Source organism: Dendronephthya gigantea, unplaced genomic scaffold, assembly GCF_004324835.1.
Source record: "Dendronephthya gigantea isolate DGI-Jeju-01 unplaced genomic scaffold, DenGig_1.0 000001F, whole genome shotgun sequence".
NCBI lineage: Eukaryota > Metazoa > Cnidaria > Anthozoa > Malacalcyonacea > Nephtheidae > Dendronephthya > Dendronephthya gigantea.
The window spans coordinates 3,551,089-3,577,003 of NW_021163011.1; the positions used below are offsets into that span (position 1 = coordinate 3,551,089).

The 25,915-nt window shown below is 37.5% G+C and overlaps 3 protein-coding genes and 1 long non-coding RNA gene across 5 annotated transcripts; 1 reads left to right on the forward strand and 3 right to left on the reverse strand.

Annotated features, from left to right (window-relative positions):
- Window positions 1–12: 12 nt before the first annotated feature.
- Window positions 13–1,679, reverse strand: LOC114525959. Its single transcript, XM_028547424.1, has 2 exons — window positions 1,376–1,679; window positions 13–793 (listed from the first exon to the last, which is right to left on the reverse strand). Exons 1-2 carry the CDS (start codon window positions 1,552–1,554, stop codon window positions 349–351), a joined length of 624 nt encoding a protein of 207 aa, XP_028403225.1. The 5' UTR covers window positions 1,555–1,679; the 3' UTR covers window positions 13–348.
- Window positions 1,680–2,337: 658 nt separating this feature from the next.
- Window positions 2,338–3,472, reverse strand: LOC114527637 (cytochrome b-c1 complex subunit 6, mitochondrial-like). The gene is made up of 3 exons (XM_028549342.1): window positions 3,357–3,472; window positions 2,972–3,259; window positions 2,338–2,561 (listed from the first exon to the last, which is right to left on the reverse strand). The coding sequence occupies exons 1-3, from the start codon at window positions 3,432–3,434 to the stop codon at window positions 2,529–2,531; spliced, it is 399 nt and encodes a 132-aa protein (XP_028405143.1). The 5' UTR covers window positions 3,435–3,472; the 3' UTR covers window positions 2,338–2,528.
- A 167-nt stretch (window positions 3,473–3,639) lies between these two features.
- On the forward strand, window positions 3,640–17,990 carry LOC114524717 (DNA-directed RNA polymerase II subunit RPB1-like). 2 transcript variants are annotated; one of them, XM_028545884.1, is made up of 25 exons: window positions 3,640–4,003; window positions 4,491–4,760; window positions 4,935–5,096; window positions 6,237–6,521; window positions 6,689–6,850; window positions 6,991–7,211; window positions 7,513–7,645; window positions 7,786–7,910; window positions 8,122–8,332; window positions 8,816–9,025; window positions 9,332–9,580; window positions 10,060–10,149; window positions 10,353–10,481; window positions 10,711–10,933; window positions 11,050–11,260; window positions 11,521–11,665; window positions 11,899–12,004; window positions 12,146–12,351; window positions 12,457–12,681; window positions 12,753–13,100; window positions 13,259–13,480; window positions 13,834–13,899; window positions 14,180–14,383; window positions 14,768–14,969; window positions 15,259–17,990. In XM_028545884.1, exons 1-25 carry the CDS (start codon window positions 3,923–3,925, stop codon window positions 16,869–16,871), a joined length of 6,099 nt encoding a protein of 2,032 aa, XP_028401685.1. In that variant the 5' UTR covers window positions 3,640–3,922; the 3' UTR covers window positions 16,872–17,990. The 2 variants fall into 2 exon arrangements, with proteins under 2 accessions (XP_028401685.1, XP_028401692.1); XM_028545891.1 differs by lacking the exon at window positions 3,640–4,003 and adding an exon at window positions 4,187–4,269.
- A 1,291-nt stretch (window positions 17,991–19,281) lies between these two features.
- Window positions 19,282–25,271, reverse strand: LOC114529912. The gene is made up of 5 exons (XR_003687712.1): window positions 25,080–25,271; window positions 21,683–21,772; window positions 20,662–20,712; window positions 20,259–20,348; window positions 19,282–19,895 (listed from the first exon to the last, which is right to left on the reverse strand). It is a non-coding gene; the product is annotated as an uncharacterized LOC114529912 (long non-coding RNA).
- Between the last annotated feature and the right edge of the window lie 644 nt (window positions 25,272–25,915).

Consider the following 25,915-nt stretch of genomic DNA (forward strand, 5'->3'; position numbering starts at 1 on the left):
TCTCGATGTTATAAAAGCAACGTAAGCATAAAGTTTAAACAAAACAATATAGTGTTGATGGTGGTTTACTGGTGAAGCAAGTTATATACACAATATGATTTAGACCACAACAAAAATGTGACTAAAATCTGAAATCCTCTTCCAAGAATTAAACCTCATTGATTTTAGAATAAAGCTTGAAATAGGTGTAGGTGAAATAGCCATGTAGGTTCAATTCCTATTGGAGGTCAGAGGGGAGTACAAGGCAGAACATTTGCTGGATTTCTTGTAATGATTTATGACTTTACATAAATGCCAAATTCCAGAACAAGGGATTGCTATTGGCCTATGTTTTGTGTAGTGTGTGTCTTATCGAGTCCAACACTCAATGAGCTCAAACAAACTAAATGCATCTTCAGTTTGTTCAGTAAACAACTCTTGTTCAAGTTCTGAACTTTCAGCAATACAATCACATGAGAGACTAGCACTTTCATATTCAAGATCATCTGATAAAAAGCTCATTATATCTGGCTCTTCTTTACTTTCACTTGCTTTTCTTTCTTTGAACACTTTCCTTTGTTGCAATGTTAGATCACTTGCAGACACATCCAAGGAAACTAATCCAGGATGGGTGGACTCCTTGGAATTATAGTTTAATGCTTCTGAAGCTTTCTCTGCGATATCCTGACGGAGTTTTTCTGATTTTTTTAACTCTTCCTTAACCAAAGAAGGTGCATCAAATTTTGTTTGATTAAGTTCTTTAATCTTCTTTGTTACAATGGAGGTTGTGTTCATGTGAGGCTGGCTCAAAACACTGAATGTGTAATAAAAGCACATTAGTAGAATATACTCTATATGACTACATTGGTCTGAGTATACTGATTTTCGCCAAATTAAATTTGTATAAGTAAATTAGTTTGTAGGTACACCATGTAAGTATTTATTACTGCAAAGCTTTCATCATAACCCAGACCTTTATTAGTGCAATTACCTGAAAACACAAGGAACTGAAAAGTGGTTAACAGACCTAAAGTGCTTAAATTAATAATAATTTAATAATAATTACTTATGTGGTGTACCTACAAGCTAATTCACTTACTTATTTCACTATGCAAACATACAAGATTATTAAATTTGTATAGTAATTGTAAGTCTGATCTCTTCCATCTAGTCGGTCCTGATAAACTATACTGGATTGGAAAGAATAACTTCCTTTGAAGTATTAGGGGAAATCTATGAGATTGACCAACAAAATAAGCCCTATTTGTTAAGCTAACATGGAAACAAGCCTTGAGGGATATGACAATTATAAAGCCTCACTTTCATGCATAATCATTTAAAAATTCTTTTGTTTGTGTTGAAGAATAATGACTTAAGGCATAAAAGATAGACTAACTTTTCTTTTGTAATCGTATAATTATAACTTGATTCTGACTGTCCATCTCGCCTGACGTATGATTCACGAGTTACTTTCTTCTCAGGTGTGATATTCAGTTGTAAGTTGATTTCAGGACTGAGCAAAGGAGCTCTGATAGGTTTAGGAGGTCGTCTGTTGGGAAGATGGTCAACTTCCATTAAATCGCTTCAAAATTTTGAAACTACACGTTCGAAATAAATAAACGTCGAGAGAATCGGTCAGATCTGTGTTTTGCGCAAATATCAATCTTGTTTTTTTTTTTTGTTTGCCTTGCTTTCCGCGCCAAGCCACATTTTAAATTTTGTGACAATTTCGTCAACTAGCAATACGTCATGTTATATACAACCAGTGAGCTCTCTCTATGTAAGACAACAACTCTCTATATATAATACAACATGGCAAATTTTGGGATTTTTAAAGTTATTTTTAAAATAAGTCTCAAAGATAATATTCCTTAAGTTTTGTAATATGCCAAACTAGTTGTAGAGTAATGCTATTTAATTAAGAAAGATGCTTCCTAACAAAATAGCCTTCAGGAACATAGTTCTTTCAACTTCCTGCCTGTGGTTAACTAGGTTGTCCACATGTGGGTGAGTCTCAGGCAGAAGTTGGTACTATAATGATATCATTGTAGATTTTCCAAGAATGTGTTCAAAGCGGGAAATCACTTTAATAATCTGTCACAGAAGTGTAGAATGTTCCATTTTCTTGGCATCTTGTTTTGCCCGATTTGGAAATTAACTATTAGCTTGGTCTGTGGCCATAAATATTAGTAGAAATATCAAATCATTTTAATTCTATCTTTAGCTTCATGTTGGTAGAAATTTTGGGGATCCGTAAAATGGGGATCTATAAAAAAAATTAGTTTGACAAAAGAAAACAATATAAAACAATTGCATCTATATTGCATCTATAACTAGTAAGGGTAATGATAGCAGACACTGCACAAAGTTGTTTAAAAGCTCTTTTAATTTGGAAATTGCATGTTCTTGCAATACAATGAGACACATTTGTGTTTAACTATGATAACAATCTGTGAATCTTTGATCTAATACAAGATCCTCCAGATCAGGAAAAGGAGCAACACTTGAATACCAACTTTTTACTTCATCCTTCCATAATAAATAACATCTTATTTTAAATGTGAAAATAATGATTTGGAAACCTGCAAATTAGAAATCAATAAGATATAACATTTTACCAAAAAATATCCTAAACTTTGTTGGGTCTATTCATTGGTCTTGAAATATATCTATTTGTGTAAATGACCACTTTGGATGAAACCTCATTTGTGTAAATGACCAAACTGGACGAAACCTCACCAGCTTCATATTTGAAACCCTTACCACATTATCTTCAAATGCATACTAATTTAGAAACACCTGAGTGGTGAGTGAACCCTTGGAAATGTAAATGCTTCGACAGGGGGTATCCAAAATATCAAATGTAATAATATTAAACAGCAATAGCCCATAATTTCCTGGCCTTAGGTTCTATTGGACTTTGCTGAAAACTATTCAATTCAGCAATATCCTTTCATGTAACCAGTTAGGGTAAATTATAATAAATACTTACACATTTATCAACACATCCTACAAAGTCAAGTAACTCTTGAGCACAGTTCTCCTCAGTCTTCGTTCTGCTGTTCACTCTACCTTCACAAGTGTCGAATTCACTTTTTAATGCCACACACCTCGAAATTTCGCCGCATTTTTCCCTTAATGTATCTTGAGGATCCTCAGGATCTTCTTCATCCTCGTCATCATCGTCTTCATCTTCGGACTCCTCGGGTTCTTCTGCATCAGCCTCAGCCTCATCGTCATCACCACTCACCTCGTCCTCTACCGGGTCGTCATCATTGTCCTAAAATTTTGCATTGAAATAGGGCGTTATTTCTACATACTCTGCGCCATTTTGTATCTTTAGTACCCGAAGTGTCGAATTATTCAACTTTGCTAACCTCAGAAACATTATCAAGCTCTTCTGGAGCATTTTCTCCTGAAGTTATTGCCTCCAAATTTTCCCTACCGGCAACCATCTTTGAACGTGTGATGCAATTTCGCCTGCAATCCGGGCTTTTTCTGACAAGTTTTGCCTGCGAATTTGCTTTGAGCCTGTCGTTTACCCAAAAGGAAGCCTGGGACTAGCGGAAAGCCCTCACATTTAGCGATGGACTCCCCTATCAGATGCATTTCCTATAAAAATGTGCTCGACTTTTACATTTCTTCAGAAGCGCTGGGAAGCGCATTGTAGAGTACAGCGATAAAAGGGTAGACTGTATCTCTCTAGATCGCAAGAAAAACACTTTCAGACAATAAAGGCCATATTGTTACAGAAATTATCATTTACAATGTAGTCTGGGCAAATTGTCAGATGTTTTATTCTTAACAAAACCGAGTATCAAACAACGACGTCATCGCATCGGAAAATATTTAGAGCAGGTTTCGTTTTGTCTACTACAGCCCAAATCCCACCAAGGCTAGTGCCTTGTGGTGCTGCACTTGTCCTACCTAGTTATCAGTGAAGATGGCTGTTGGATCTGGTTCTCCAGCACCTTTAAAGAAGGTCCAAAGAGTCCAGTTTGGCATATTCAGTCCTGATGAACTTGTAAGTATAGTGTTGATAAGCAATTTAGCCAGAGCATGCTTCCCTGATCAGTGCATAAATTATTTCTTACCTGATGGGTTAAAATTTTCACATTGCATCATGCAAATGAAATAGTATATAGAGCTATATTCTTGAACAATAGTTGCTATTACTATAATTTTTGCATGCAGTGTGTGCACTTTTTGCATGTATAGAGGTCGGGATAATCAGGTGCTGATGTTGGGGTAAACAGGTATAATGCGGAAGAACAGGGCATTCATGAGGGGGTATGTTGAATATGCATAGTGGCCGGTTAAAAAACAACCAATATATTATTTGGAAATAAATGCAGGATCTTGCATTTCTTCCTTACAATGTCACATATTAATTGGGTTAGCTGGGTAACACATGGTTAAAATGTCTGTGCTAAGTCATTACCACATTAGTGCTTTAGCATTTGAAAGTTGAATTCCAGCATCCTTCTTCACTAGTTTGTCATTTTCTTTAGAAACAAATGTCAGTGACCGAGGGAGGAGTAAAATACTCAGAAACCATGGAGGGAGGAAGACCAAAGTTGAATGGCTTGATGGACCCTCGTCAGGGCTGCAGTGATCGCTTTTCACGATGTCAGACATGTGCTGGAAATATGACCGAGTGCCCTGGTCACTTTGGACACATTGAGCTTTCAAAACCAGTATTCCATGTTGCTTTAATTCCTAAAATCATTAAAGTTTTAAGATGTGTGTGCTTTTACTGTTCCAAACTACTTGTTGATCAGGTACAGAGCTTTGTTTTCATCAGTGATCGAAGCACCTATATGTATGCCTATATACTGCATGGCCTAGTTGTAATCAAATTAAGTAATATAGATTTATTTATTTAATGTGGTATATTCAGACAATTTTTCGGGCTGTATGCAGTGGTAATTTATGTAATTTATTTTAAACTGTAGGACCATCCAAAAATCAAGGAAATCATGTTAAAAACACATGGCCATGCAAGAAAAAGAATAGTCCATGTTTATGAACTCTGTAAAGGAAAAAAGATTTGTGAAGGTGGTGATGAAATAGATGACAAACTTGATGGTGCTGCAGGTGATGGTGAAGTAAAAAAGGTAATATTCAATTCAAGTGAAGTTGTCAAAATGTTTAATAGTCACTTGTAATAAACATGCACAAAAAATCTGTCATTGGATGACTTTTGTCCCTGCTATTTTTATGCTAACTGCAAAAAAACCAAAAAAATAAAAAAAGAAAAATCCATATTATATTCTTTGTGAAAAATACTATAAAAGTCTTTCATTTTGTATCTTAGTTCACTACAGTAGAGTATCAACATTGATGTTGCTGCATACTTCCCAGAGCATGCATGAAGAATTTTCTTGAAGTATTACCATATATTTATGCAATTTAAAGAGATTTAAAGATAACAGATATTACACACTTGGAGACTTTGATAAATTATATAGCTTTGTAAACAAGCCTGTTGGGTGCTCACCAACTTGTTCTGGGACCTGTACTGTAGTTGACTCTCATTGCCTTGGAACTTGGTGGGGTGCAGTGTTAGTAGCTTGGGGGCAGAATTCCTTTTTCAGTTAGAGGGAACACCTTGCCAATGTCATGGAAATTCATTTATGAAATTGGAAATCACACGAAACTCGGCAAACAAGCCTAATATATTTATAATAATTGTATTCTACGACGGGAACGTCTGTTTAGACACACCTATCATCCATCATTACGGAAACGTGATTCAAGCTCGTTTAAATCTAGATAATCCCTCTAAATGTTTTTGTCAATTCCGAGGTAGCCTTTCACAAATGTTTGCCCCCTCTTGACGGACCAAAATGCGTGACTGGAAAGAATGACAAGAAAAACGTAAAATAACGTAGTCCACCAACGAAGAAAATCATTTTCTGTTTTACATTTATCTCTCAAAAGAACACTGTTATTTTTACAAATTTCAACTGCAAACATTCTGAGAAAAGTTTAGCTACATCAACTATCTTTTTATTCAATTGCCTGGGATTTAACAAACAATAAACTTCGGCCCCGTCCACACGTATCCGGTCTTAGGCCTACTCAGCCAACATCATCTGCGCACTTACTGTTTAAGGTTCAGTTTTAAGATTTTCTTACTTAACATCATCTGCGCACTTACTGTTTAAGGTGCAGTTTTATGATTTTCTTACTTAAAGTAGCTCTATGTGTAGTAATTACGTCACATGTCAAGCGGTCCCATTGGTTATTTGTAGGGTCATGGTGGTTGCGGTCGTTACCAGCCACAAATCAGGAGGCAAGGTCTGGAGCTTACTGCTGAGTGGAAACACGTGAATGAGGATTCACAGGAAAAGAAAATTGTCTTGACGGCAGAAAGGGTTCACGAGATCTTTAAAAGAATTTCAGATGAAGAATGCACAATCATTGGCATGGATCCTCAGAATTGTCGCCCGGATTGGATGATTTTGACTGTGTTGCCTGTGCCTCCATTACCTGTCCGACCTTCCATTGTCATGCACGGTGGAAGTGCTAGAAGTCAAGTAAGATGACTTTACAACATCTTACACTTTAACTAGTTCAGGAGAGAGAAAACGAGATTACCTGTATTCCATTTTATATTGTTTTGGCCTGCGCAACCAGCAAATACATGTATTTACATATACTTTCATTCATTTGTTAATTGTATGTGTTGCATGGTTTTCTTAAGGATGATTTGACTCACAAGCTTTCAGATGTTGTTAAATGTAATAATGGCCTTAAAAGAAATGAACTGAATGGTGCAGCCGCTCATATCATCGCTGAAGATACGAAGATGTTACAGTATCATGTATCAACGTTGTTTGATAATGAAATCCCCGGCTTACCTAAGGTAATATAAATGTTGCGTCTTGTGGAGACGCTCCTATTTCGTGTTATTATTCCTCTTTAATATTGATATTGCATTTAGGCCTACCTTATTGCATTTACGGCAATGATTTTCTTATCTGCATATGTGTTTTATGAAACCAGGCAATGCAAAAGTCAGGGCGTCCTTTGAAATCAATAAAGCAAAGATTGAAAAGCAAAGAAGGTCGTATTCGTGGTAATCTCATGGGAAAACGAGTTGATTTCTCTGCCCGTGCTGTTATTACACCAGATCCGAATCTTTCAATTGATCAAGTGGGCGTTCCGAGAATGATCGCGCAGAATTTAACTTTCCCAGAAATTGTGACACCATTCAATATTGATCGGTGAGATACAGTGATGCTCAACATTTATGGCTAGTGTTATGTGTTTCATAGCTAGTGTTATGTGTAGGATACGTGCTGTTTATTATACAAGACAAAAGTTTTGTTCCAATCCGTAATTTATAATATACTGTATGCACGATAGAACGTCCAAAAAGATTATTTCAAAATCGTTTGCTAAGGTGGTCTAGCACCCCACCAGAGTCTACTGTATCCGATGCTGTTTACAAAGGGTTTAATTTTTCATTTGATTAATCATAGCAAAACGCCATCAGTGACTAACAGAAGTTGTTCAAATTTGCAGCATGCAGGAACTGGTTCGTCGTGGTAGTTCTCATTATCCTGGAGCAAAATATATCATTCGCGATAATGGAGACCGAATTGATTTACGTTTCCATCCAAAACCCAGCGATTTGCATCTTCAATATGGCTACAAGGTATTTTAATGCGCATTAAAGATTAATGCTGGCCTCAAAGATGCAGCCTTTTTACACGGAGTATGCATGTTACATAACGCAAAATTTGCAAAGTAGAAGCATGTTTGTACGATGTAAACAGTAAGTTCTGATGCTTTCAGGTGGAGCGTCATTTGAGAGACGAAGATTTGATTGTATTTAATCGTCAACCAACTTTGCACAAAATGTCTATGATGGGTCATCGCGTAAAGGTTTTGCCTTGGTCCACGTTTCGTCTTAATCTCAGGTAAGTGACAGAAGTCTGATGGATTATGGACTGAACGAATGCTTGCATGATTTTTCCACGTTGGTTGCCATTCTTTTTAAAAGAAACCTCATGCCTCATTTGTTTTGTTTGAAATTTGCGTTTTCCCCGCAACCGCACCTTGTCTTAACATTCTTGTAATTTTGCATGGTCTTGTCTTGTTTGTGACATTTGTTTGTAATTTTTGGTACAGTGTCACAACACCTTACAACGCTGATTTTGACGGTGATGAAATGAATCTTCACGTGCCACAATCGCTTGAAGCACGTGCTGAAATATCCGAATTAATGATGGTGCCACGACAGGTTATCACACCACAATCAAACAGACCCGTCATGGGTATTGTGCAAGATTCGCTAACAGCTGTTCGGAAATTTACCAAGAGGGATGTTATGATGGAAAAGGTACATCTGCTTGTCAGCGTTTATCTCCTAGTAGAAGGAATTGTAGTAATTAGCATGCGTGGTGTCTACCAACCAAATGAATTAATGATAAAATATGTCGTTTGTCATGCACGAAAAGTAAGAATATCACAGTATTTGGAGGAGTTTTCTTTTACAGTATTTGTTTGTATAAATGTGTGTTTAAAAGGATGAGAAATAAAGTTTTTGTTCTTTAAGCCTCGATGCTTCATTCAAAATTAAGCAAGTGTCGTAAATTCTGTATATCCAAACTTTGTAATATTGAGGAATGTTTTAACGTTGGATGGTTCGAAGCTTAATTGCATGTAAGGGATGTTATGCCGAAAAATATCGGTTTTATATTTGAGCCCTTGACAATATGTTAATTAATAGGAGAAGGAAATGGAAAAAAAAAGGCCGGGATAACATGTAGCTTGAAAGATTTCCGTTTGTAAAACGTACAATTATTTTTTTAAACTTTTAAAGGATGTCGTTATGAACTTGTTGATGTGGTTACCAAGCTGGAACGGCAAGTTACCAGTCCCAGCAATATTGAAACCCAAACCATTATGGACTGGAAAACAGATCTTCTCAATCTTAATCCCTGGCAATGTCAATATGATTAGAGCTCACAGTACCCATCCTGATGAAGAAGACGATGGACCATACAGACACATTTCACCTGGTGATACAAAGGTATACAAAGGAATTTTCCTTAGAAAGATTGACGAACGGTTTTCTATGTATATACGATCCATCCCTCTATTTTCTATCCGCGATTATAGTATTTTAGTATAACTGTGATAGGAAGCATAAGATTATATATATATGCATGTTAATATACTATATATATTTACATAATATATTTCGCATGCTTCCTGGGCCGCCTATGTTAATGGGGAACTGAACTTGTTAGTAATACCGCCAATATGGTTGATATTAGACTTTGCATTTGCATTTAAATGAATCATGCCATATATTCCATGGGGTTTCATCTTCTAGGTATTGGTGGAAGATGGTGATCTACTGTCAGGAATTATCTGTAAGAAAAGTTTAGGAACGTCGTCCGGCAGTTTGGTTCATATCGTCGCCATGGAGTTAGGCCATGAAGTCGCTAAGAATTTTTATGGAGAGATCCAGACTTGTGTTAACAACTGGCTGTTGATTGAGGGACATAGTATTGGCATAGGAGATTGTATTGCTGATAACGAAACGTACGAGGTTATTCAGAAAACGACGAAAAAAGCAAAGGTAAAGGATTAATCATTATAGTGATCCAATTTGTTGCAGCATGGACTGAATAGGAAGCAACACAGTAGTTGATTACAAAGTGGTGGAAGAGTACTCTTAAGGTCTGTTCACCGGATTCAATTTTGTTAAATCCAATTCACTTCCGACGTATGAAATATACTCAGTTATTGATGAAGCTATAGTGCATTGGCTTGAGTGGGCTTGCTGCTTATATACATGATACATTACAAGACAACAGACTGTAAAACATCCATCAGAAGTGAATTGGATCCAACAAAATTGGATCGTGTCAGCAGACCTTTACATGTTTTAAAAAGTAATAGAGAACATTATGGGGAACATGATAAAGTAATAGAGAACATTATGGGGAACATGTTGACTTGTAAACCATGCCGCCATAATAATTTTTCACAAGAAGGGTGCCCCAAGGTGGAATGTACATATAATACGATTTTTTATTTTATATTTTTTCGTTCAAGGATGACGTTATTCAGGTTATCGAGAAGGCCCACAATGACGAACTTGAACCAACTCCTGGTAATACCTTGAGACAGACGTTTGAAAACCAGGTGGGAGTTATACATATATTAAATGCAGAAATTACCCGCGTGACTTTTTTGTTCTCCGTGCATGTGTGTGAGCTTATTCAAAAGGCGAATTTAACGTATTGTATTTCGTTCTAAATAATTCGAAATGAAAATGTATAGGATACCTACTTTGTTTTAAAATTACTTTCTTCATAGCGTTAACGGTAAAAATTTTAATTACCTAGGTGAATCGTATCCTAAATGACTGTCGTGACAAGACTGGTAGCAGCGCTCAGAAAAGTTTATCAGAGTTCAATAATTTCAAAGCTATGGTTGTAGCTGGCTCTAAAGGTTCCAAAATCAACATTTCACAGGTAAGAAACTTGGCATTGTCCAAGGGCCATTACTCCATTGTAGAATTTGCATCATGTTATTCTATTGTTTTAATGTTTTCGGCAGATAAGAAATGAATCTTCCGCCGGCCGATTGTATTAAAAACATCAGATATCTGAAGCATCTTCGCTGATTGTCTCTACATCTTAACAATCTCTTACTCTACATCTTAACAATAATTTAATGTCCATTTTTTATTCTATTCTATAGGTTATTGCTGTGGTAGGACAGCAGAACGTTGAGGGTAAACGAATCCCATTCGGATTTAACCATCGTACATTACCTCATTTTATCAAAGATGATTATGGTCCTGAGAGTAGAGGTTTTGTTGAGAACTCGTATCTTGCTGGCCTTACACCAACCGAGTTTTTCTTTCACGCCATGGGTGGTCGTGAAGGTCTGATTGATACCGCTGTGAAAACTAGTGAAACTGGTTCGTATGCTTTGAATTAAATACGTGATTATATCTTGAAGTAAAGGCTTCTCCTAATTAATGAATATTTTATTTTCACATTACTAAAATTCACTGTCTGTCTTTTGACTTTAAAGGTTACATTCAGCGTCGTCTGATCAAAGCTATGGAAAGTGTTATGGTAGCTTACGATGGAACAATACGTAATTCTGTCAATCAAGTTATTCAGTTAAGATATGGTGAAGATGGAATGGATGCGACCCACATCGAGTTTCAAAATATGCCTTCCCTAAAACCGAATACTGCAGCTTTTGAAAGAAAGTTTCATTTTGAATCTGGAATTGAGAGGTAAGTGAATTATAGAGAGTAACAAATCCTCCCTAAATCGTATAACATACAATACGGTGTAAAGGATCATTCGAATAACCTTGTCATTCGATATTTTATGCATGGTACTCATTCGAGGGTGGAAAAACACGTATTTTGATGTTTCAACGGCAAATTATTTGAAAGAAGAGTTTTTGTTTGTTGCAATAATCTGGATGGGTTGATTCGGTGCTAAATTTTCTGTGTTTAATAACATTGTGGTTTATTTTCTTGAATTGCAGGAGAATGAAACGATTTCTTCAGGATGAAATAGTTCGGGATATCGTGGGAAGTGCTGCTGCTCATCATGAACTAGAAGCAGAGTTTTCCCAATTAGAGAAGGATCGTGAGGTGTTGAGATCCATATTTCCTTCTGGTAACAGCAAGGTAATAAACCACAAATGCCACACAACTTTGAACGTCAAATTAAAATTTCTGCCATTCTGATTAAAATTTCTCGAGTTTAACTTTATTTAAGCCGTGGAACGATAACAATTAGTTAGATACACGCCTCGTCTGGACGTGCTTGTATGAGTTATATCTAGAAAATATTAGCAAACCTTTATACAGGCAGAGTTAAAAGGTAAATGACGATGAGGTGATTGTAATTCTTGTTGTAGGTTGCCCTCCCTGTAAACCTCGGTCGTTTGATTTGGAATGCTCAGAAGACATTTCACATTAACAAGCGGATACCCAGTGATTTGAATCCTGTCAAGATTGTTCAAGGTACGCTATAATCTTTCAATACAACTGTCATCCTTTGAAACTATCAAAATGCGTTATTTGAACAAGCAATGTATATATAAGCCGTTCAATAATATAGGGCATCCGTCGTTGTAAATGCATGGATTTGTTTTTATCTTTCAGATGTTCGTAAACTAAGTGACAGGCTTGTGGTGGTAAAAGGTGATGATCCCATCAGTAAACAAGCTCAAACTAATGCGACCTTGTTATTCAACATATTACTCAGATCAACATTATGCTCCAAAAGAGTATTGGAAGAATTTCATTTGTCCTCTCAGGCCTTCGACTGGATTGTTGGAGAGATCGAGACAAGGTTTAACTTAGCACAGGTGTGTTTGTGGTCGAAGAAATTTAGAACAAGAGATAATACTGGGAATGCGTGGGTATAATACTAGAAATTGAGTATTCACACGTGTCTTCATAACTTATTAAAGGTTCAACCAGGGGAGATGGTAGGCCCACTTGCGGCTCAGAGTCTTGGTGAACCTGCCACTCAGATGACCTTGAATACTTTCCATTATGCTGGTGTCTCCGCCAAGAACGTAACTTTGGGCGTACCAAGATTGAAAGAAATCATGAACGTATCAAAAAGACCGAAGACGCCCTCGTTGACCGTGTTTCTAGTCGGCAAACCGGCTAGAGATGCGGAAAAAGCGAAGGTATATTGTTAACAAATTTGTGTGAAACGTGTGTAAACTTGCATTGCTTCATTGACTGATGTGTCTTCCAGGACGTGCTTTGTCGATTGGAACACACGACATTGCGAAAGGTAACAGCCAACACAGCTATATATTATGATCCCGATCCTCAGAACACTGTCATTTCTGAAGATCAAGACTTCGTGAATGTCTACTATGAAATGCCTGACTTTGACGTCACACGAATCTCGCCTTGGTTGTTGCGTATTGAGCTGGACAGAAAACGAATGACAGACAAGAAGCTGACCATGGAACAAATATCTGAGAAAATTAATATGGCATTTGGAGATGATCTGAATTGTATTTTTAACGACGATAATGCCGAGAAATTGGTGCTTCGTATCAGGATCATGAATAATGATGAAAATAAGATGCAGGAGGTATATGTGAATGCAATATTTTGAATCCAATACGTTTAAATTAATATTGACATGAACGCACTGTGTATGGGGATTCAAGGGGGGGCCATGCATATGGAGAAATGGAGAAATATGTATTGGAGAAATCTATCTTAACTTAACTATATCATTGGCTGTAGGAAGAGGAGCAGCTCGATAAGATGGATGACGATGTCTTTTTGCGTTGTATCGAAGCTAATATGTTGACCGATATGACATTGCAAGGAATCGAAGCAATTTCTAAAGTTTATATGCATTTACCACAACAAGATAGTAAGAAAAGAATTGTAATAACTGAGCAAGGAGACTTTAAAGCACTACCAGAATGGCTGCTGGAAACAGATGGTGTTAGTTTAATGAGAGTAAGAAAAATTCTTTCAACTTTACATATTGTAGAATTTATTTATATGTGTGCTATGAGTAAATTGTATGTATATGCTATAATCCCCAACGTGGATTTGCTAGTGTTTGTATAAATTGTCTGTTTCAGTTCAGGTAAACGTTTATATGTACGTATGTTGTTATTTTATTTTATGTTAAGTTATTATCTTTCCAACAATGCTACGCTATGTACTGTATGTCGGTGTATGGCCTTTTTGCACTAGCTAATGTTTGAAGTAACTTCTGTTTACGTAGTTATTTTGATACCTGCATGTTTCGTGATTTTATGATTCTTTAATGTTTATTTAAACTGGATTTCTTGCACCATGTTCAGGTTTTGAGCGATCAAGATGTAGATCCAGTAAGGACAACCTCGAATGATATCTGTGAAATATTTTCCGTAAGTACTCTTCTAGATAAATAAGTTTTCCTAGTACAGCAAAAATACAAATTATTTAAGATATTACCCACCTTATACGATGCAATATTTTGGTAGAAGCATGCCAAAGCATGCTTGTTACCCAATTTCTTTGAATAATAATTGTCTGTGTGAGACATAACTACCAAATCATACAAAATGTCTTTTCATGCACCACACAAAATGTTCAGTTTCGTATAAGAGTAATTAGTAATTATACTAGTGTTAAATCCTTTTTCAAGCATATGCCTTCCTCTTCCAGGTGCTTGGTATCGAGGCTGTGCGGAAAGCAGTTGAACGGGAAATGAATCACGTCATCTCGTTTGATGGTTCGTACGTAAACTATCGTCATTTAGCGTTGCTGTGTGACGTCATGACGTGTAAAGGGCATTTAATGGCCATTACTCGGCACGGAATTAACAGACAAGATTGTGGAGCTCTTATGAGATGCTCATTTGAGGAAACTGTAAGTATGCAACTTTCATCCCAGTTATATACATGCATAAATGATTCATACCTTTTTTCATGATATCATTTTTATACAAACACATACCTTCTATGGTCGCCTGGCATGGTGACCACACTTGTTCGTGAATTGATTTATATATTAACTGATTATTGACCTCGCTTGTTAGGTCTGTACTGTGAAATATCAGACCGAGGCTTTTTACTGCAAAAACCTCGATCTGATATTTCACAGTGAAGACCTAACAAGTGAGGTCAATAATCGGTTTATTGAAACATCCGGGATACTGGTCCGAATATGCTTTTTACGGACCGCTCGTCAACCAATCAGAATAGAGGATTTTGAACACCATATAATAAATATATTTATATACCAACTCTCTAGGTTGACGTATTAATGGAGGCCGCTTCTCACGGCGAAGTAGATCATTTACTTGGAGTCAGCGAAAGTATCATTATGGGTCAACTACCTAAGATTGGAACTGGATGTTTTGATCTAATGTTGGATTCTGAGAAATGCAAAAATGGAATGGAAATCCCAACACATATGCTTGCTAGTGGCCTGTTTGGAAGTGGACCGATGGCTGGTAGGTTCTTCATTCATATGACATTTTATGAGTGGATTTTTAACGATGGAACTACACTATTTTCGCTTGAGCATATATAAGATAAGTTTAGGTAAAATACCCAATGTGGATTAGAGAAAACGGCATAAATACAATTGTTATAACAGTTAGGCGCTAAATAGTGTACGGCTTTATAGGGTATTTACACTCATTTTATCTAGACGGGCAATAGATGCTTCTTGTCCCTGAAGGCAATGGTTATAACTTGCGATTTGGGTGATTTTGAAATTCAATTTTTCTTCCTAATTAGCGCCAGGAATGTTCTTTGGTTTAGCAAATTCTCCTACCTCAGCCATGTCTCCTCAAATGACACCGTGGAACCAAGGAGCCACTCCAAATTATCAAGAGGCATGGAGTCCAGGCATGGGTAGTGGTATGACTCCTGGAGGTGCAGGGTTTTCTCCAGCCGGATCTGATGCCAGTGGATTTAGCCCAGGTGGTGGGTTTAGTCCTGGTGGTTGGAGTCCAAATCCTGGGTCACCTGGTTCTCCTGGTGGACCTGTCAGTCCCTATATCCCCAGTCCAGGTGGTGCTGCCAGTTATTCACCAGCTAGTCCTGCGTTTATGCCAAGTTCACCATCTATGTCACCTACCAGTCCATCTTACTCACCAACATCCCCTGGTTATTCACCTACATCACCTAATGCCGGTGGTTTCACTCCTGCAAGTCCTAGCTACTCTCCTACTTCACCCTCCTACTCCCCAACCTCACCATCCTATTCCCCGACTTCGCCGTCTTACTCCCCAACTTCACCGTCGTATTCTCCTACATCTCCCTCATATAGTCCTACATCACCCTCTTATTCTCCCACTTCACCATCATACTCCCCAACTTCGCCCTCGTATTCACCAACCTCACCCTCCTATTCACCAACTTCTCCATCTTACTCGCCCACATCTCCCTCATACAGCCCGACATCTCCATCCTATAGTCCTACCTCACCATCCTACAGTCCAACCTCTCCTTCCTATTCACCGACATCTCCATCGTACTCACCCACTTCTCCCTCTTATTCCCCAACATCTCCGTCGTACTCTCCAACATCACCCTCCTACTCACCAACATCACCAAACTACAGCCCTTCATCCCCATCGTACTCCCCATCTTCACCATCTTATTCTCCTTCTTCTCCAAGTTATACCCCGGAGTCAAACCGAAACTACTCACCATCATCGCCATCATATTCCCCAAGTTCTCCGAAGTACTCACCATCATCTCCAAGTTATTCTCCGACTTCTCCAAGTTACTCCCCAACTTCTCCAAAATACAGTCCCACATCACCAACCTATTCACCCACCTCCCCATCGTACACACCATCATCTCCGAAATATTCTCCAACCTCACCCACATACTCCCCAACATCCCCCACATACTCTCCAACTTCACCGAATTACTCCCCGACTTCACCACAATATTCTCCTGCCTCACCTCAATATTCACCCACATCCCCACAGTATTCTCCCTCCTCCCCCCAGTATTCCCCATCCTCTCCTCAGTACTCGCCAAGTTCACCTCAATACTCTCCAAACTCACCGACATCACCGCATTATTCCCCAAGTTCTCCGCAGTATTCACCATCATCTCCTAATTATTCCCCTACCTCTCCACAATACTCCACTGGTGAAGACTATAGTCCTGTTGCGCCCAGATACTCTCCATCGTCGCCGACGTACAGTCCTTCAACACCCGGCGGTGCTTCAAACGTCTCCCCACAGTACTCCCCTTCATCACCACAATATTCTCCAACTTCTCCAAGTTATACACCTGCTACACCTGGGTATTCTCCGGGGTCAGCGTATTCTCCGTCTAGTCCTGTGTATTCACCTGACGACGGTGAAGAGCAAAAGAAGAAAAAGAAGTGATGATTGCATGGTCAAGTTATGATCATCATCATTTTATGATGACAACAAAATCGTCCAACGTGAACAAAATGAATGTTTTGGTGTGGCCATGTACTGCAGTTTAGTCAAGTTCGTGGCTATAAGAAGATTTTTTAAATTTTAACGATTGTAGGAAAACCTGTTTGTCGTAAAATTGTAAGGCCATTGCGCTGCGAAAATAGATGCTGTGGATGTATAGTCCATAGATAATAAGTAATAACAATACTGGATCCAGCGTTAGGCAAAATAAATCACTGCAGCAAATTTTAATTTCAAATCACCGGAATAACCGTGCTATTGGCTTTCACAAGTAATTTTTATTTCAGAATTTAAAATCTTGCAATGGAATTATTTTGAGAGGTTATGTTGGTCATATCCCCGTTATTTTAAACTCCAACCATAAGGTTTTTTTTATCTGAGCTAATGTTAACTTTTATAATTTATTTTGACTAACGCTAAATCCGCCACTGGTCAGTCAGTCATAACATAGGAAGTACGATAAACTTTCAGACTTCAAAATGAATTAATATTTGATGTTAATTTGTTTTCACCGTGTACGAGTTTGCGTTAACGTGTGAAAAAGATAGATCAAAGTGTTCGCCGAGTTTCCTAGCTATGTTTCTAATGATTATGCTTATACAATTGATTTTGATGTCTGATTGTATTATAGATTTTGTCCCTACATTCTCTGCATTGCAATCCACCCCGGATGTTTATAAAATAGCCGAAAAATGCGAATAACTCTTTTTTTAAGAGTTCCGAAAATGTGTTGATAACTCTTTAGACTTTAGAGTGTTATCGTACAACAAATAAAGACGCATTTTAAGAAAAACAGGGGTGTTGAAATGGTTAGTCTATGGAGACACTCTACAACTGACTCACCAAATCCTATCATATTTTAGGGGCTGGATACAAGGCAGATTAACTGAGATAAGGATTCCAATTAGCGAATAATTGTGATTTAATTCTTTGAATATTTCCACAAATACGAAAAATCTTTTCGTACATGGATCATAAACTTTCTATGTATTCACTATTGTATTTGACTTGTATAGTAACAAATATCATAGATTGTGTAAAAATAAAGAAGTAAAAAACCTACATTTTCTACTGTTCTTTGTCTTTGATCAATCCATTTGCTTTGCTTTGCTGCCTACCATTTTAACACGAAGAAATATAGTAACAAGCATGCATTTTGTAGGTTTGTCATAAGTTTTGACTGCTTCTGGTTTGGTAAACATCATTTACATCAATTAAAATCAGTAAGCGTTCATATACGGTTCATATATGCACGGCACCGACTTGTCTATTCAGTTAAAATTTAATCAGACCGATGCCGATGGGGATTCTTTTGCGTAGTTTCCACAGTGTAAAATAGTTAAATATATGTATAATTCTAATATATAACTTGAAACATTTAGTCCATTTCAGACTCCTAATAAATTTGTTATGTATATTCAAATATAATTCAGCTATATTCTGTAAGAGGCTGCAAATTCTAATCTTAGTCTATCAATCTATCTGATCTTGCTACGTAAATACTGGATGTTTTCACGAAATGCGAACGCGTTAAATTGCTTTCTTTTGCGATATTTTGAAGTGGATAAAAATCCGCCTTAAGGCTGGCTTTCATGTACTTAAAATCAGGAACGGACAGGAAATTTTTTTGCGTGTGGTAAGCCAATTAGTTCTGATTGAGAACAGTACTCAGACAAAAAAAAATTTGATCCGGTTCTGAGGAGAATTTTCCTAAGTGGAAATCGGCGACTAAAATGTTTTCGATATTTTAAAACTGTTGTGTATCATGATTATTTTGAGATGAGAAAGAGAATGTGAATGAAAGAAGTCAGACAAGATTCCTTCAGGCAGACGTTCGCTCGGTTCTTAATCCGAAAGTAATATTATTTTTGAAACGGAAGTTTATAATGGATTAGTAATTTATGAGCTAGTATGCCCTATATAAAAATTATACATTTACATCGATATAAGTTATATTACTAATCTAGATATCTTGCATTGGCACTAATATAGTCCGTCAATTATAGAGATGCTCAAATAGAACAATCATGACAGCAAAGGCCGATAGGATCACCCCGTAAACCCATCATTAGGGCAGGAAGATTTAGCATGAGAACGTGAACGTCAAACAGGCGCGAAAATGGCGAATAAATGGCGTGGCATGTCCAAGTATTGACGCATCACGCCATTTATTCGCCGTTTTCACGTCCTCCTTGACGTCACACAGACGCGATGCGGCAACGCAACGCCAATTTTCAGTTTTCAGAAGCATATATGAGTTAAATTCTTGAAGCAAAATGGACGCAAGAGCAGTCAAAATGTATTATCGTTAAATAATCCTTTTTTTAAAAATAAAAAAAATTGAAAAGTCGCGCCGCGTTGCCAAATCGCGTCCTGCCGCGTGGTCTCAGTTAAATCTGCCTTAATATATATTAGCGTGCCGCGTAACTTGCCAGACTTGGCATTTGTCTGTATCGTCCTCTGTGCACAATCACATTATATACATAGCACAAAATATACTTAAATTAGTTATATATAGTCTGTCTCAAACTTTGTACACCTGGTACAGCATGTGAAGACAACTTGCGTATGACCTTGCAACTGATACGGCATCTTTTCTGCTGGTCTTCTGGTTTTTGCAATTTCTGTTTGCGATTCAGGAACAAGGTGGATTTCTGTTCACCTTGCGTTGATAGGCAAGAAGTTTCGTGGCCATTTTCGGATCCCAATCGGCATATTTGCCAGTTGTACTAAATGCGAGTTCAGTGCCATAACGAAAACCCATGACGAGGAGATCGCTACCGACCTTAAATTTTGGGCATGTACAGTTCTGAGAAGTTGGCATCCATAAGAGAGATGATTTGTATGTTGGAGTCGGTAAACAATTACTCGAACAAACCGGTAGAAGATAATCATTCTTTACGGACAATTCAAGATACTCTTTACCGCTTTTTACTGTGTAATATCTTTTTACATCACCACGCACAACTATATAGAATAAAAGGTTAAAGGTCTGTGTGTATGCCATATTTGTTCGGGCTATAGCCCATAGCTACATTTGGATAGGCTGAACAGCCGAACAAAATTTTATCAGGCTTACAAAGCGCTGCCCAAGGTACGGTCTCATAGGGAATTTAAAGCAACTAAATAAATCAACTTATAAGTTGATTAGATATAGAGACTACGGTGTCGGTAAAAGTTTGAATTCAACCAGCAGCGTTCCTCGCTGTGAATCGTTACAGAACATGTAGAATATGGTGTATTTGTGTTTCCAGGCTTTTTTTTAGCTCATTCAGGCGAATAAGGAAATTTTACCTGACCTGTAAAAATATTTTCAGCTCAAAAACTTACCATAGGCATATTGATAATGACATAGATTGGCACTGGTGATATCTCTAAGTGATATATATGTTCCCTGACAGAGTGCCATGCACAGTGGTCCTAGGAAAAAGAAAATATATATAATATACTTCACTTGTTGTAACAAGTGAACAAATCTTTCATTGTTAAAAATGTATCTATATTTATAGACATAGCTATATATATATATAGCAAGACTCCAATTAGTAGACTACATTTTGACATATTGTATAAAGGTGCATTAAATTTACTCTCGTATTATTTCAGTCACTCATATGGCTAATACACTTTGTGGTTACGTGCATGCAAACTTTGTTTTTCTAAAATATCACATTGTAGTATACATTTTGCTAAGTCGAGACGAGAATTAATACGTGATTTGTGTCCAACTCACCTTGGGTGGTCGGGAATGAGGTGGTAATGCTCCGTCGTTGAATTCGACTTGCTAAAGCAAAATAAAAATCACCGTATAACATTTATTTATATTATTGTATTAGACGACCTTTTCATATATAGAAGTGCAATAAGTTAGCCAACACAAAAACTGATTTGTTTACAACAAGTTTATGTTTTCCCCAGGGCCGCCGAGAGGGGGGGAGCAGGGCTCCCGGGCCCCCAACCTGAATGGGCCCCCGACTTAAAAAAAAAACAAAAATTAAAGCACCTTAAAAAGATGTTGGACTCGGTGTATTATTCGCACACAAGTCGAAAGTACGAGTGACAGTCATTGTTATTTTAATTTCTAAGATACGTTGATATTGTTTGTTTGTAAACTGAAAAATTTATTTGTTAAAATTTTCCACATCGCTTTGAAGTACTTTATGCCTCGCAAAGTTCAAAACCTTGACGTCATAGGGCCCCAGAAAAAACTTTAACCCGGGCCCCAAAATATCTCTCGGCGGCCCTTGTTTCATTTTTGTCTGCTGCAGCTGTTGGACAAATGCGTCCTTTTACTCTGTCCTTCACTCGCCTACCCCCAAACGTAAACTACAAGCTGAGTGAAAATATATCTATATATTCTTATATAGTAACGTAACTTTCTTTGCAACTTCCAATGCAATTCTACTCTTGAGGAATCTAAAGTTGGCTAATTCGAACATTTCTTACGATCTGCTTACGTTTTCTTAGCATTTCGAACACTCTTTACAAATTAACATCCCTCAAACTCTACCTCCTCCGCAGGCCCTTTTCGGGCAAATATGGCTGGCGGTGATATTTTGCGGGTAGAATGCTCCCTAGCGCCTGCGGAGGAGGTAGCCTGAAACTATAATTGCATTGCAGGTTGCAAGGAAAATTAGTGTAACAGCGCCTTTAGCGAGGGCAAATGACGCTGTGCATGGAAATAATAGAAACATAATTTGTTTACAAGAATCTCGTTAAATAGGGGACAACACATTTACTCTGTAATAAATTACCTTTGACATTTAAAATTCCGAGCTCTGACGGACAAGCACTGGAGCGATATTGACATACACCACGAAGCTGAAAGACATACCTCGCATTATCTGAAAAACCGATTGACATGAAGTTAAATATAAGCAAATATCCAACGAGAAGCTTCCATGTGATGTAAACCTAAATTTTCTCCAAAAGCAAGGTCATACAGTGTAAAATTGTTGAGTACGTGTAGTGACTGATACTTTGTTTGCAAATGTGGGTCAATCTAAGCGCAACTTGTAAGCTTTATTATATACTACTCGACTACACAACAGACATGCACGCGCAGAACACATACAAGAGAAATCATCACCTTGTACAATGCAATAAAAACTACTTAAATGCTTGCATGAATATTCCCACGTTGAACGTCGCAGTTAGCATCGAACATATGCTGATTTTAATTATAGCTCAGCCAATCAGCGTTTAAGGTGATTGGATAACCACCAGATGCAACCATGCAAATTCTACTAACGAGCGTTAAAGTTTCATTTTAAAACTTTGCAATGTTTCAGTCGCAGTCATTCGTCCTAATGCAAGCGACGGTAGATACCTGGGTTATGGAAAAAATATCCATTGTTATTTAAAAAATGCAGTATATTTGGATAAAATCTATCGTTTTCATGTTTCAAGCCATCCAACACTTAAACTCACACGCATGCATGTTTTCAGCATTATGACATCAATTATTTTTTGAAGTATTACGTGCTCAAAATGTAACAGATTACTTCGATACTGACAAATCATGTTGACAAGTAGTAATACTCTCACCTTTAACTTCAAAAATATTGATTAATCAATTATGAAAGCAAATTCTATGAGGATAACGAATGAGTTGAATAGGTCGTTAAGTAAGGAACAAATTGTCAAGAAGGACAAATCGTCAGATGTGGAAACAAGACAAACGAGATTCAGATGCTTTTTGTCTGAGCATATAAGTGCAATGTCAGTGTCTCAATGTGATTCTAGAGGCATATGCGCCGATGTCATTAGAACGGAATTCAAGAAATAGTTATTAACACCACCCGTCCTTGGTTGCAAACGACAATGTGTTTGATTGCATGCATATACCTGTTTTTGTAAAACCCTATTTGCATATTTATTACAGTTGTTAAACAAGAGATGCATGGTCCTACCCCGGGGAACATGAGATACGCATTTGAGATCTGAAGATCAATCGTGTTTTGAGTCTTTGAGATGGCGTGCGTTCCTCGCATCGTGTTCTATCTATCATGAACCTTTACTAAAATTGTAACATTTTTGGGCCTTGCCCCTAGCCAAACTAAATCTAAGAAATGTCCTTATAGTCCTAAATCTAACCCCAAGTCTAAAAATAGGATCGAAACTCTTTTTTTCTTTGGGATTAGGCGTGGCCAAGCGTGACTGTAAACCACGGTTACTGTGCCACGGTGGTATAGACGGGCCGAATGACACAAAGTGCCGCCATTATAAAGGGCGAGCGGAAAGTATTATAAAGGCGGAAAGCCTCTAGAGAATCGGAATGAGGTTCTTGCTGATTCCCGTCCACATGCACTGATTCGTTGAAGGCGTGCGCATAACGAAAAAAACATCACTTTTCAACCTCTGGATGGTTGATAAACTTGAGCCGTCGTATGAACTCATTAATCGTCAGACATCGGCTTGTAGCATTCATTCATTATATGTTTTTCAACATGACATGTATCATTAGCCTAAGGCTATACGTCTATATTGTGTGATATATTCAACAAAACACGCAGGCAATCACGCGCTCAAATTTATCGTTTATTCTCAGACACCGTACATTATCAAACATATAGTGATTACTGGCTGCAACCGTGCAACGTCCTTACAACTATTCATCATAAACAAAACAGCAAGGCTTATCTTATTATCAACGATAAACGTTATCAAAAATTATTTTAATATTAGCGATATTTTAAACGTCGAGTAGCAAAGACGGCAAGTACGGTTTCCGCATAGTTTTACTTCCATGACGCACGGGCGCTTTCTAGCTTAAAACCAATGTAAACGCTCAAAAACTAAATATAATTTATCTCCTCCTATTCCTTGAGGAGGAGAAAAGCTAATCTACGTTTTTCATCAAGACGAAGAAAGCCATGCAAATAATATCAACGTATGGAGACTATTCAAAGTATGCAACCACTTTCAAGACTTTAATAATAACAATAATCCAATATGTTTTAGCACAAGTTGACTATCAATCTTTTATGTAAGTTCTACATTGATTTATGCGACCGAAATCAGCTAAGACAGAAAGGGAAATAAACGTTTTGCACGGAAAACCGACTTTATATATTGAATACTAAGACTAAGTAGCTAAAATTGGATCGCATAGACTATATAGATTATATATATAAACTCTTCATCTCTTGGGTTCGAAATCAGAATCACCTTCGTATAACGGCATCGCATGTAACTAAAGGTCTACATGAATAGCACGACCACAAGAATATATGCAACTGATTCAAACACAGCTTTCTTTCATGTATAATCTAGCGAAGCGATCACTCACAAGTGCAGATAATACAAATAGCCACCAATCAAGGTGTCAAAGGTTTTTACGGGTTACTGTTGAAATCGACTTACACTTGACTATGACCTTGTATCTCAAGTGCCAAAAGATACAGCGAAAGGTGTTAAAATCCGAAAGTAGTTTTTTTTCGCTGTTTGGGAACAACTTCCTTTGACACATGCACGAGACTAATCGCTCAATCTTCCTTTCCTGCATGGGTTTAAGAGTTTTCAAATATAATCAGCGGGAAATGTTTTTTCAAACGATACATGCATGGAATTTTACTGAATATACAACGATTTAAGACGACTAAAAAACATGCGACTAGAAAATAGGGTGGAAATGAAATATCGTGTGTATGGCTCGTTGTCCATTGTCAAAGCACACAAGATATGTGTATGACTTGTCGAATAACCGAAAAATTTGTATGAATGGTATGCAAAACATGGATGTATGTCCGGCAGAGGAAATGCATTGTTGCATGAACCTCGCGAGCTTGTACAATTATAAACATGCCATGTAAGTAACAGAATTGATTACATCGCGAAGTTTTACATCGCAAAAGAGTCGTGTTTCAGTGTGTCAACGACACCGTTGGATAGCAGATACGTTTGAATTTGAAAAATGTGAGTTAGAGAACGTAATTGTCCTCTCCTCAATGAACGTGAAGATTTGGATTTTATCATCTTCATAATAGATCAACCTAATTTGGAAAATTTCCGCTTTTTGCCCCTTTTACTGTGCATTTATTTTATATCGTGTATTTCGGGAACTTCTGAAGCGAAAACAGCACGGGAACTATGTTCGTTACGCAGTTATTTTTGTTATCATATATTGTAAAACAAAGATGAACCACTTACGTTTAGGTGGAATGACAATGCTAAGTTTTGTGTGGCATTGTTCTCCTTTGATGTAGATTGTTTGGTTCGTTGGATTTTCCCAACGTAGAATATCTCCAACTCGGACAAAGGCGTTGAGATCGCAAACGCCGTTGCTGGCAATATTATGTATGCTCTGACCGGCCACAAAAAGAGCCACCAGGTTGAGGTATAGAATGATTAAAGTAGACATTTTTAAACTAGGTTCCATAATCACTCGTTTCGTGTTTCACGATTCTTCTGTTATGCCGTGATGCGCAATATGGCGATCTATTTATACAATAATTGACGATGAAAAATAATCTAATTTTAACGACTTGTCATTGACTACACCGAACGCCATTGTAGAGCAGGAAATTGTTTGAATCCGAGGGCATCGCAATTAGCAAGACACATGTTTCGAAATCCGCTGAATACAAACACTCACTAACCTTTTTGCACCTATTTTACAGTGAAAGTTTTCTACGAATTTTGTATGGTCACATTCTTCCAATTTTCTGTTTTGCGTGGGAAACTAATTAAAACTGGCATGGTTCTTATCGTTCATGTCATATTGTTTATCAATATGGCCATACACATGATTGCATCGTCACAACAGACCACCAACCAATAAACACTATATGTAACGTGAGAAAATAACAACGTACAAGTAATACTGTATCTATTTTATCAGATTTCATTAAGATAAGAGGAAAATGGCGAAAACTCGGGTCACTACCTACCTATATGAACAAGCTTTGCTATTGGTTGATGATAACAATAAAGCAGAATGAACTCTATACAGAAATTGATTTTTAAAAGAACGAATCATAAATACT